General features: G+C 37.3%; 1 protein-coding gene across 1 annotated transcript; it reads left to right on the top strand.

Moving 5' to 3' along the window:
* The first annotated feature begins 3,254 nt into the window (after positions 1-3,254).
* Positions 3,255-11,777, top strand: LOC133765204 (coiled-coil domain-containing protein R3HCC1L-like). Its single transcript, XM_062198869.1, has 5 exons — positions 3,255-3,455; positions 5,009-5,181; positions 8,769-8,839; positions 10,971-11,066; positions 11,555-11,777. The coding sequence occupies exons 1-5, from the start codon at positions 3,255-3,257 to the stop codon at positions 11,773-11,775; spliced, it is 762 nt and encodes a 253-aa protein (XP_062054853.1). The 3' UTR covers positions 11,776-11,777.
* The last annotated feature ends 1,029 nt before the right edge of the window (positions 11,778-12,806 follow it).

Raw genomic sequence — 12,806 nt, 5'->3', positions numbered from 1 at the left:
AAAACAGTGTTTTGCTGTCTGATGAGTAACATAGTGGTTCCAAAAGAGATTTGATCCCCCAGGGCTAAACTGATGGGTACATCTGCATGTTGGCAAGGCCATAGATTTAAGATTATAGTTCTACTTTGTATTATTTTATGTCCCTTATTTCTGTTTTTTAAAAAAGATTAATATATTTTTAGCAGTTTTAGGCTTATAGAAAAAAAATTAACAGAAACATAGGGTACCCACATACACCTTCATTGTTCTCTAATTTCTATTTTCACAGTATCTTTTATTAGTTTCAACTCATTTTAATAGATTTGTATCTATGTCTGAATTGACATTTTATTGACTGTGTAAGTGATGATTTGTAGACTCACCTTCCATATGCTGTATATCCTAATGCAGTCACCTGGGACATGCAGCAGAGTTTGATGGAATTATGTACTCTTTATTCTTCCATTAGTAAATGATGGCTAGATCTCTGGTTAACACAGAAAGAACAGTAAGCAGGTTCCATGGTTCATAGGTTTTTTCTTTCTTTTTTTTTTTAAAGCCAGGTTACTCCTAAAATTGAAGATCTTTCTTCTGAACTCTGTTAGATTTATTGCATGTTTTTGCTTTCAAGTCAGCATACATGTCAGCAACATTTTGATTTCTGATCCCTTTTTAAAACTGGAGAAAGGCAGGTACTTTTGGGCTTATATTGTCAGTACAAAGGAAGCTTTTTTTTTTTTTAGAAAACTTTTATTTAATAACTATAAATTTCATAGGTACAGCTTTTGGAATATAGTGATTTTTTCCCCCCATACCTGCCCTCCCACCCCCAAACTGTCCTACCTCCTACTTCCTCTCCCATCCCATTCTTCATTAAGATTCATGTTTAATTATCTTTATATACAGAAGATCAACTGTACTAATTAAAGATTTCAACAGTTTGCACCCACACAGACGCACAAAGTATAAAGTACTGTTTGAAGACAAGTTTTACCACTAAATCTCATAGTACAACTCATTAAGAACAGAGGTCCTACATATGGAGCAAGTGCACAGTGGTTCCTGTTGTTGATTTAACAATTGACACTCTTATTTATGACATCAGTGATCACCTGAGGCTTTTGTCATGAGCTGCCAAGGCTATGGAAGCCTTTTGAATCCAGTCTCCCTCAGTATTTAGACAGGGCCATTAGCAAAGTGGAAGTTCTCTCCTCCCTTCAGAGAAAATTGCATCCTTCTTTGATGGCCCCTTTCCACTGGGATCTCACTGAGATCCCTCGTGTAGATCATTTTTTGCCACAGTGTCTTGGCTTTCCATGCCTGAAATGCTCTCATGGGCTTTTCAGCCAGATCTGAATGCCGTGAAGACTGATTCTGAAGTCAGAGTGCTATTTAGAGCATTTGTCGTTCTGTGAGTCTGCTGTGTGGCCTGCTTCAAGGGAAGCTTTTAAGAGTTCTTGTTTGCAGCTGCAGAGATTCCTAGTGTGCCTTAATTTTTCCTTAGCAATGCCTTTGTTTTCAGTGAACTCAGTGAGATATGGTATGTGGGGTATGGTTGGGGTAGATCGGGTCAGGGTAGTGTTAGGACTCCTAATTCATTATTTGTGTAGTAACAGTAGCTGGGAGGAAAGTTAGGATTGTCAGAGAGAGCACTGGACTCTGTACCCTGTTCATAAACAAACAGGTATGTTCAAAAAGTAAAGTTTAAAAAAGTTTAGTTAGAGATAGAAATGTACCTTTGAGAGAATTACACTCTCCACACACCTCCCTTTGTATTAATTTAATCATTTGTTAGATCAGAGCGTGCTTGTTTTCTAAAAATGGGTTCTTTGTTGTTAGGCTTTAGTGGGGAGGTATACTAGTGAAGAAAAGAATGATCCAGCCATGGGTATGACTGCTGAAATATGTACTCAACAGTCTAAAATACACTTAAACTCAGATTTCTTTTTTGTTGTGGTGTCTCTGGGGTTAGGGTGTATAAGAAAGTGAAGAATTGTAATAAAGCCTAGAATCTGGACAGAGGGAGTGCTAATAAGTAATCTTATACAGAAAATTTTTTGTTTAGATTGACTGAAGGCTGTTATTCAGAAAAATCCTAGAGGATAATCAGAAATACTGGATACCAGGCATAAAGCATCAAGACAATTTCTGATCTTCAGATGATAGATTATACTATTAAATTGCCTACCTATATCGGGGTTGGCTTACTTCTGAGTCTGCTGTTGAAGGTTGGAAGGGCATATAGGTATTACCTGTTGCTGAGAGGGCCAGTTGGGCAGAGACTATAGACTAATGAAAGAGAAATTTTCCCTTTTTTTTTTTTTTTTTTTAATACCAGGGAAGAGGTCTGGATATGATTCAGGAATTGAGGTAGCTAAAGATAGCATAAGGGAATAGTGGATCAGGGATCTAGAGAAATCAAGCAAGAAGTGGAATGGCAATAAATACAAATTTTGTCTTCATTGCAATTTTTCTTAGGTTTCATGGACAGCCACTGTCACTGAATATCACAGCAGTACCTGAATTAAGCTACCACGGCTAGTTTTGGAAGATTTAAACATTTAGAATTCTTCTGCCTGAGTTCACTTTATTATTCAGCCTTTCAACTTTATCAGTGGTGCCTCTCCACCTAGTGTTTCCAAGCATACTGGGAAAAGATGTGTAATTTGTGGGCCTTATATTTGTTGTCCCATGAAATGTAGGATAATAATTAAATTTTTTTGCTATTGTTAGCACTTTGTTTTCAGTAAGTGTCAGAAGCTGAAATGTTTACTGGTTACCTCAGAGATGAGATATAAATGTGCAAGTTCAGTTTGCAGACCAGGTTAGAATGAGGAGCTGTAATCACATTTTCTTGCCAGACCTTCCTTTTTCTTTCTTCTTTATAACCAGTAGTATTTATATTTAGTATTTATTATTACATTTAGTATTTATATTTCTAAGATATTTTGTGACTTGCACTGTACCTCTCACAGTGTATTGGTTAGCCCCAATTTATAAAAGCTCTAAATGCAGTTCTTTATTTGGTTTGGTTTTAGCAAAGTAACTCAAAAAGTCAATGCCAACAATCAAAAAATGAGATAAAAAAATTCCATTTACGGTAGCATCAGAAAGAATAAAATACCTAAGAATAGATTTAACAAAAAAAGTACAACTTGTACACTGAACACTACAAAATATTATTGAAAGAATTAAATCAGACCTAAATCAATGGAAAGACATCCCATGTTCATCTTTTACAAAACTTAGTATTGTTACTTTCAAAATTGATAGTCATGTTCCCACAGTCCAGTTGCCAATTTGGGCAGAAATTGACAAGCTCTTTCTTAAATTCCTGTGGAAATGCAAGGGACCCCAACTATCAAATGCTTTTAAAAAACAACAAAAATGGAGGACTCAAACGTCCTATTTCAAAGCTTTCTGTGAAGCTACAGTCATTAAGCCAGTGTGGCACTGGCAAAAGGATTGATTTACAGGTGATTGTAGAATCCTCTTGTCTGTTTTAGGGAATCTAAGTTACTTGAAACTTAAAATAATAACCTCCCTTACACTTTTAAGAATTTGTTACAATTTTGGCTCAGATCTCCTCGCCTACTTATGTGGCATACTTTCCCCTATGATCTGTCAGAGGTGAAACAATTTATAGATTGTATTTCTCTTTGGGAGAAACTTGTCCTTCTATAGATTTTAGTTCCCTTGGTTGGTTATCTTGCAAACTCAGCTCTCTGTTGAACTCAGGAAAAGTTAACAGTTTTATAGATTAACTGATGTTTTCCTTTGTCACAGTGAGAGGAAGAATGCCTTCCTGCCTTCTACAGCCTAAGCAGAGTATAATTAACATGGTGCTTGGTATGCAGATTTAGCACTTCGTTAACATTAAAGTAGGTTGAATTAATTGAATACTTATGTGTCAAGCACTTATTACATCATCTCATTTAATTCACCCACCTATGAGTTGTGGGTACTATTACTATATCCATTTCTTAAATCCAAAACTGAGACTTAGTGGAGAAAACTAGAACACAGGAAGAAACATACTATCTATATCACTTTTTGCTTCCTTGCTTTCCAGTAAAGTTTCTGAATCCATTTTTCAATTCTCTGGAGAAAGGAGATGTATCCTTTGTATTGCAAATACTCACTTTTCTCATCTAATGGGGAAAGAGACAGTATAAAAGACGGAAAGCTTGAATGGAACCTTGTTGGATTTTAGGTTGATACAGAGGTGATGCTGTAAGGATCTGGCAGCTTTGAGTAGGCAGTAGTAAGCAGCATTTAGATTTTATAACAGCTGAATGACAAAATGACTGCCATGACTTTGCTGTCATTTTTGACTTTCCCGTTTCCCTTCTGCTGATTTCATTGTGGCATAGTTACTAGCCTTCAGTTATTTTATGGGATAGTAGAATTTTAAGTATTTTTCATTACCATTAATTCCTTCACTAACCTGTTAAAGTAGGAAATTGTTAGGTGGCTCTCAGCCAGAGAACTTGAGTATAATTACTTGTACCGTTTGCATTTATATTAGCAAATTCCTCTGTAAACTGTCTTTTCAACTTTTTATAATACAACCAAGGGTGAAATAAATTTTTTAGTTAAAAAAATCTTTTGTTTTTATTTACTTCCAGAAGAGAAACTGAGATGAGCATGAACAATAAGCTCAAATTAAAATTATAAATTTATCTCTTCAGTTCTTGTTTGAGAGTCAGTTTCCCAGATATGCCATTTGTAACTCAATGTATTTGTCTATATTTTCTCATATGCTGGTTGATAGATGCAGGTTAGATTTTATGCATTGCCAATCTGCCAGAAGTTCAACATCCATTTCAGTTATTTTACATTATAATATAAACTGAGTGATAAACCCCTGGTCATCATTGTATCTGTGAAAAGCATTAATACGCAGAGAATGTAAAAGGTTAAGGAATGGAAAAATGGAGACCGGGAACAATATTGTTTATAAATTGGAAAATACTTTATAGTGCTCAGGTTTGTCGTAACAGTCATTTATGTGTTTCTTCCTCTCTAGTTATCAGGGAATATAAACAGAGAAAGCATCCAGGAACCTAGATTTGATTATTATAACCATAAAGTTCCTGATATTGACCTCAGTGAGTGTGAATTCCCTCATGTCATTGAAATTTATGACTTCCCCCAAGAATTTCGTACTGAAGACCTTCTACGGGTTTTCTGCAGTTATCAGTAAGTATTTTCAAATAGTTGCTGGTGTTAGGGAAGATGGGATGAAATTTTCTTAAAGTGTCTCTTGAAAAAGAATCTTTTGCTTTCATATTTCTGATTTTCACTTGAGTGTCAGGTTTGTTCATTATCTTTTCCAGGTCCATTAGAATTAATTTGTATTGAATTACTCTTCTTCTTAGTTCCTTAAAAATACAAGACAGCCTTTCTAGGCCCTGCTTTAGCATTTAAGACTTTGTCATCAGTGTCTTCATGGTGCATTTAGCCTATTTGTATTTATTGTAATTATGTATATATTTAAATATATATCTAAATATATATTTGTGTATGAAGGGATTTCAAAAGGTTTTTAGAACGTGGAATTATGATTTTATTTTGGTGCAAAAAATTTGAAATCCAAGGGTCCCCACAAAGATCATAAAGAATGTATATTATGAAAAACCTATGCATAGATTTCAAAACATTTTTTATACCATAATTTATTGGGTTGGGCATTTGTCCTAACAGTTAAGACACTGCTTGGCATGCCTTAGAACTACCTGGGTTTGAATCCTGGCTCCACTCCACATTCTAGCTTCCTGCTAATGCACATCCTGGGAAGCACCAAGTGATAGCTCAACTGGTTGCGTCTCTGCCAGCAGTGGGGGAGACCTGGATTGAGTTCCCAACTCCTAACTTTGCCCTGGCTTAGCCCTGGCTGTGTCTTTCTGCCACTCAAATAAAATAAATATCTAAAAAAAGTTTTTTTTAATTAGTAAACTTTTAATTCCATTTTTTCACAAACTTTTTAAGGTGCCCTTCTATTTGCCTGCTATCTGTTTTATGTGTGTTTACTTGTCCCATCTTTTTCTCTTCTTCATAGCCTTATTTTGGATCGATTAGGTTTTTTTTCTTGTTCCATTTTTCATAGAAATGATGTTCTTTCTATTCTTTGATGATTGCTCTAGAAATTACAAAATGCATACTTCACTTTTTCATTGGCTAAAGTTAATGTTTTTACCCTTTTTCTAAAACTGTAAGGGCTTTTAATTCCTAACCCCTCCCTCCTCATCTTACATATTATTGTGACTGTTTGATTAATTTTTTTCCTTTTCCTTTTAAACTCCATTTACCATAATTACTGTTTTATATATTTAGCACTCAAATTTATCTACTTGGTGTGTTTTTCATTTATACCTTCTTGTATCTTACCTCCCATGTGAACACTGTTTCCTCCTTCATGGGACATATTCTTTAGTATTTAACCTAGTAACAGCCTACCAATTCAGTTTGGTGGGTTTTTTTAAATGGTTTTATTTCAGCTTGTTTTTTTGAAAGACAATTTTACTGGGTACAGAATTCTCAGAAACTGAAAGATATTATCCTACTTTGTTCTGGCTTTTTCTGTGGGTGGTGAGAAGTCACTTGATGGCCTAAAAACTTCTGAATGAAATAAATAAAATTTCATTAAAAAGTCCTAGACAAAACTAGCTTGCAGCTATATACTGATTCAATCATTCAAACTTGCCTGGGAAAAGCATCAGTTGTGTAACTGAAAGTAGAGGGTGAGTAGATTCTGGAGGACAGTTAGTCTCTTCCAGAACCAATATTCTGAATGTCTAGTGTTAGCCACTAGTTTGATTTGTTGCAGTCCAATATCAGAATTTGTAAAATGAATTGTTGATGTCTAAGATGTTCTAGAAATTAGTTAATTCTTATGAATTATTTACTTCCCTTTGCTTTGCTTTTTCCTGATCTTACCTGGAAGACCATTTTAGTGTCAAATCCAGAAACATTCTTCAAAGAGAATTTTAAAGGATTATGAAATTTCAAAGTCTAAAAACTCAACTCATCTAGATCTTTTTCTTGTCCTTTTTGTAAATTATCTTATAGTATAGAAGTATATACTTTCTAGTTTTTCCACAGTCTCCAGTCTCTGTAGTCATTTGATGCCATGGTCAGGTTTACCCTTTTTTTTTTTGATATATATATATATATATATATATATATTTATTTATTTATTTATTTGAAAGAGTTGGGGGGGGGAGACAGAGAGAGAGAGAGAGATCTTTCATCCTTTCGATTCACTCCCCAAATGGCTGCAACGACCAGGGCTAGGCCAGGCCAAAGTTAGGAGCCTGGAGATTCTTCTAGGTCTCCCATGTGGGTACAGGGGCCCAAGGACTTGGGCCATCATCCACTGTCTTCCCAGGCACATAAGCAGGAAGCTAGATTGTAATAGGAGCAGCCAGGACTTGAACCATTGCCCATGTGGGATGCCAGCATCGCAGACAATGGCTTTACCCTCTTCGCCACAGTACTGGCCCCAGATTTACCCTTTAATTCAGGAAATTCTCTAACTTTCAAAGCCTCTTAATTTTTTTCCTCAAAGGAATTTTTCTCTTGATTGATTATTAAAGGGAGAAAATATTTTAGTGGTTGTCATTTTTTTCTGTATAGTGATTTATTTCTAAAAAAAAAAAGTAGTCATTATGCAAAAGACTATATGATAAAGCCTGTGAATCAAATACCAGAGTGAGTTTCATGTTTTTATCACCATTTCATCTATATTAATAATATTTGTGATGAAAATTGCTATCAGTCATTAAAATAATAAGCACTATTCCTATATTACATGCCTACTAAATGTTGAGCACTGGTCTTGGCCTTGTCATAGATGATCTCATTTCCACTTTCCCAGTGATTCTGTGAGGAATGTGCCATGGCCATTTCTACAGATGAACAGACCTAGCCCTAAGAAAAGTTAAAGCTGCCCAAGTCTCAAGATAGCAGAACCTTGAGTCCATTTATCTGTCCCTGAATCTCATTCTGTCCCACTGAACTGTGTAAACTATTGTATCATCATTCTGATCTTCCTTGTACTCACTCTCAAACTCTGATCCAGAGTAAGCATTTTCTAGTACTTCAGTGTTAATTATTTTGATACTTTCTAATCTGATCTGCTGTTTGTACCATGATTTATTTTATCCTTAATTTTTCTGACTTTGCTACGATTCTTTCCTATTTCCCCTTTCTTCCTTTTTTCAAAAAGTGAGAGAGATCGGCCTCTATGATTACAGTTGTCCCTTTTTCCTATTACTTGACAGTTTTGATTTTTTTTTTTATTATTTGAGCAACATCTTGCAATCTTGTTCTCTGTCTACCTCCACTATCTCCGCCCTCCCTACACCCACCACAGGACAGTTTACCTTTGCATTAAATCCAGATGACCTTTCCTGTGTCCTCCTCTTATATTCTTCTACTGCTCTGCCTCCTCTTTCCATCTCTTTTCAATCCCTTCCTATAAGAACATCTCTTGTAAATAGTGCATTAAATACCTCCCTAAGGGGCTTGTGAGGATTAATTAGTTGATGTCTATAAAATGGCTGAGAATGTAAAATACTCCCGGGTGGTTCTTTATGGTGGTATTATTGCTTTTAAAATTCACTGGCTTCTTCTGTCCTCCAAGCTGTTTTTGTGTCATTATCCCATTCCACCTGTGTACTTGTTGAGTGTTTCTATCTCATGAAATGCTTTATGAGACTATTTGAAAGATGTTTAATAAAAGTAGATTTTATTTTAAGAAACAAAATTGTTTTCTTTTGTTGCAGAAAGAAAGGTTTTGATATTAAATGGGTAGATGATACACATGCCCTAGGAGTATTCTCCAGTCCAGTTACAGGTAATCACTTAATAGATATCTCTATTCATTTCATATTGTCCATTTTCTCCTGCTACTTGTTTTGATTTCTTTTCTATTCCAGCCAATTGGCATTTTATTCAACCAGCATATGTAATAGGACAGATACAGATTTTTTTTTTAATTTTTATTTTTGTAAGGCAGAGAGAGTGAGATCTTCCATGTGCTGATTCACTCCCCCAGGCCCCACCCAACAGCCAGGGCTGGGTCAGGCTGAAGCCAGGAGCCTGGAACTCAATACAGGTTTCCAGGGACCCAAATATTTGATCCATTACCTGCTGCCTCCCAGGGTACACATGAGCAGGAAGGTGGAGTCAGAAGCAGAGCTGAGATTTGAACCCAGGGACTCTGAAATGAGATGCAGGCCAAATGCCCATCCCCAGATACAGATTTTTGGTGCATGCTTCTTTGATACCCATGTGCTCTCCCTCTCCCTCTCTCTCTCTCTCTCTCTCTCTTTCAACTATAATCTGATCATCTAATTTGGAGAGAGAGTCAGCTCCTTCCAAGGTTATTTGTATACTTATATAAGTCATGACAGTGCATCAACAGTTTATAGTAGAAATTAAAAAGATCATGGGGGGCTGGCCCTGTGGCACAGCAGGTAAAGCTGCTGCCTGCAGTGCCGGCAACCCATATGGGTGCCAGTTCGAGCCCCGGCTGCTCCACTTCTGATCCAGCTCTCTGCTATGACCTAGGAAAGCAGTAAAAGATGGCCCAAGCCCTTGGGCCCCTGTACCCACGTGGGAGCCCCAGAGGAAGCTCCTGGCTCCTAGATTCAGATCGGTGCAGCTCCAGCTGTTGCGGTCATCTAGGGAGTGACAGTGGATGGAAGACCTCTCTCTCTGCCTCTCCTTATCTTCCTGTATAACTCTGATTTTCAAGTAAAATAAATAAATCTAATAAATAAAAATAAAAAGATCATGGGACTAAATCTTAACAATATTTGTGATTTTTTTTTTCCCTAAGACAAATGAATTTGAAGTAGCCCTTTACCTGGTCCAGTAAGAAATTGTAATACTCACTCTCTCAATGTGTGATTGGGCTGACTTACATATATGATTCGATTCATTGATAAGTATGATGCTGAGGCATTCATAGAAACTAGAGGTGTTGGAATATTGGTTCCTCACTGAACCTCCTAGAATACAGATCTGCTATAAAGGACTACATAATAAATGTCTTAGATTTTGTAGGGCAAAATTTTCTGTCAGGCAAGAAAGCAGCCACTGACAGTATGCAGACAAGTAGACATGACTCGATTTCAGTAAAATTTTATTTACAAAAGCAGGTAGTTTGATGGATTTGATCACAGAGCCATAGTTTATAGATTCCTGATCTAAAATAATCATAACTCAGGGCCAATGTCATGGTGTAGTGAGTTAAGTTGCCTCCTGTGACACCGACATCCCATATTAGCTCTGGTTTCAGTCTTGGCTGCTACACTTCCAATGCAGCTCCTTCCTAATGCACTTGGGGAAGCAACAGAGGATGGCCCAAGTATTTGGCTCCTGCTACCCACTTTGGGGATCTGGATGGAGTTCCAGGTTCCTTGCCCAGCCCTGGCCATTGTCATTTAGAGAAGAGATCAGTGGACAGAAGGTCTCTTTCTGTAACTCTACCTTTCAAATAAAAATAAATCCTTTTTAAAAAAATCTTAACTTGAGTGGACTTTTGGCAAAGCAGTTGGGATGCTGGTTAGAATGCCCGCATCCTATATTGCAATGTATAGGTTCAAGTCCCAGCTCTGCTGCTGATTCCAGCTTCCTGCTAATGCACACTCTGGGAGGCAGCTGATGATGGCTCAGGGGGTCAGGCCTCTGCTGCCCATATAAGAGCCTTGAATTGAGTTCCTGGCCCAGCCCTAGCTGTTGTGGGCATTTGGAGAGTAGACCAGTAGATGGGAGCTCTTATCTTCCGGACTCTCAAATAAGATTAATTAATCACAACCAAGTTGTACCTTATAGATTTTATCTATCTTTAATCTCTTTTTTTCTGTAGAAAAAAAAAAAACAAACAGAACATCTAAGAAATATTTTCTAAGAAGTAGCCCCAAATTTTTCTTTTTGTCCCTCCTTCATGCATACTTCCTTACATTTATTCCTCTTTGCAGCTCGTGATGCTCTGGGTATTAAACATACCATGGTGAAGATTCGACCTTTGTCACAGGCCACAAGAGCAGCCAAGGCCAAAGCTAGAGCTTTTGCTGGTAAGCCTGTAATCTCTGGATTTGTTCTCTTGTTGATGGTGAAGTTACTGTTTTTTTCCATCAGTTGTACACTGTCCATAGTTCTAAAAGCATTTCATTTTTAGTTTTAGTGTTAAATTAGGAAGCATGTTTTTAAAGACAAAAAGGAAAAAAGACCATGTTGAAAATAGGGCATCTGAGCGGCTTGGAAAATGGAAGATACTAACTGCAAGCAGTGCAGCAGCCGGTTTCTGATGACATCTCTGCTTCTGTATTAGCTATGATAGAGTCACTGTAAGAAAATGCGGTAATGCAGATAATGAAGCCGGGGTTGTTTGTGCTTTGCCATGTTAATTTCCTCTGATCATCATCTATCAGGCTTGTATTAATTACTGCTGATGCAGCCCTTGTTAGTCTATTTTGTATGTTAATTACTGAGTTAAATCACTTGGATCTGGAATGCTTTCCCTTCCTTACCCTCACCTTCTGCCACCCTTTCTCCCATCCAGAGTTCCTCCAGCCAGCAAAGGAGCGGCCTGAGACTTCAGCAGCTCTAGCCAGAAGGTTAGTCATCAGTGCCCTTGGGGTTCGAAGCAAACAGAGCAAAACAGATCGGGAAGCAGAGCTCAAGAAACTGCAAGAAGCCCGAGGTGAGCTGAAGCAATGGTGTTCTCCAGTTCCTCTAGAGCTCATTGTAAAATGGGGTGTGTGTGTGTGTGTGTGTGTGTGAACGAAGCCTATTCCATTTTATTGTTTCCATTTCCTGGAAACCTCCCCAGTGTGTAAAAACTGTTTTCAAGCCTTACATTCAAGAGGATACCATTGTGGGATTTGTCTGCCTGTTTCCAGGCATCCTAATCCATGCTTCTACTGTTGTTTTCCAAGAGATTTGGCCTTCTCAGATCATTCTTGGCTTTTTCTATGGGGTTTGCAACAAACCCTGAGAAAAATTTTCCTAAGAAGATATAATAATCTCCCAGGCAGAAGACATTATTTGCTGTGGTTTTACTGGGCCATGACATTGCCATGATGTTATCAAATGGTTTAAATCTTAGGTGACACACAAATTAAAGAAAAGCTAGCAAGTGACAATGATGATAGTAACTGTAGAAGGTATTTTCGTCATTTTAAAGACAATCCCAAGTGGTTCAATTAGAGTACATCTAGATTCAGCTGTCTTATGCTTATGTTTCAGTGTCTAAGAGTTCTCAGGAAATATTTCCACTGATCCATAATCAGGATTTTTCTTTCCATTATAGGTTGGAGTTGAGGTTAAAATCTCTCTCTCTCCCGTTAAAGACTGTTGAATTGTATAAAGGTTTGGGACTCAGTCTTGGCAGTTAAAAACTTATCAACCTTCAGGCTTTAGACAGTCTCACTGCCTTAGCCCAAGATCTGTGAAATCTGTGAAGGCAATTTATTCTGAAAATTCCACTTACCAAAAAGTAACTTCATTTTTCCATTAAACGAATTGAAGTTTCAGACTCCTTGTTTATGGCCGGTGTAACAAGGCCATTAATACTTCCTGTCCACTTTGCGCTGGTGATAGCAGGGAGCTTACAGAGTCTCAGCTGCACTGGCCAGATAACCAGTGACAGAGTGTGTCATGGCAGGTGCTAGAGCTTCAGAATTGAACCCAACTAATTTTTGAAACCTTGTTGATTATAATGAGGCATTTGACTTTTTCCAGTTGTCCACTCAAAGGCCTCTTTCAGACTATCAAAACAAGAAGATTCCTCTGGATTTTTAGAAGAAAGTGCA

This window comes from Lepus europaeus, chromosome 8 (genome assembly GCF_033115175.1).
Source record: "Lepus europaeus isolate LE1 chromosome 8, mLepTim1.pri, whole genome shotgun sequence".
Taxonomy (NCBI): Eukaryota; Metazoa; Chordata; class Mammalia; order Lagomorpha; family Leporidae; genus Lepus; species Lepus europaeus.
This window is presented reverse-complemented; position numbering and strand designations above follow the sequence as displayed.

Coding starts and splice junctions, on each gene's coding strand:
- LOC133765204 (XM_062198869.1), top strand. CDS start 3,255: ATGTTCCCACAGTCCAGTTGCCAATTTGGGCAGAAATTGACAAGCTCT. Junction 3,456..5,008: donor GCAAAAGGATTGATTTACAG/GTGATTGTAGAA, acceptor CTTCCTCTCTAG/TTATCAGGGAATATAAACAG. Junction 11,067..11,554: donor CAAAGCTAGAGCTTTTGCTG/GTAAGCCTGTAA, acceptor TCTCCCATCCAG/AGTTCCTCCAGCCAGCAAAG.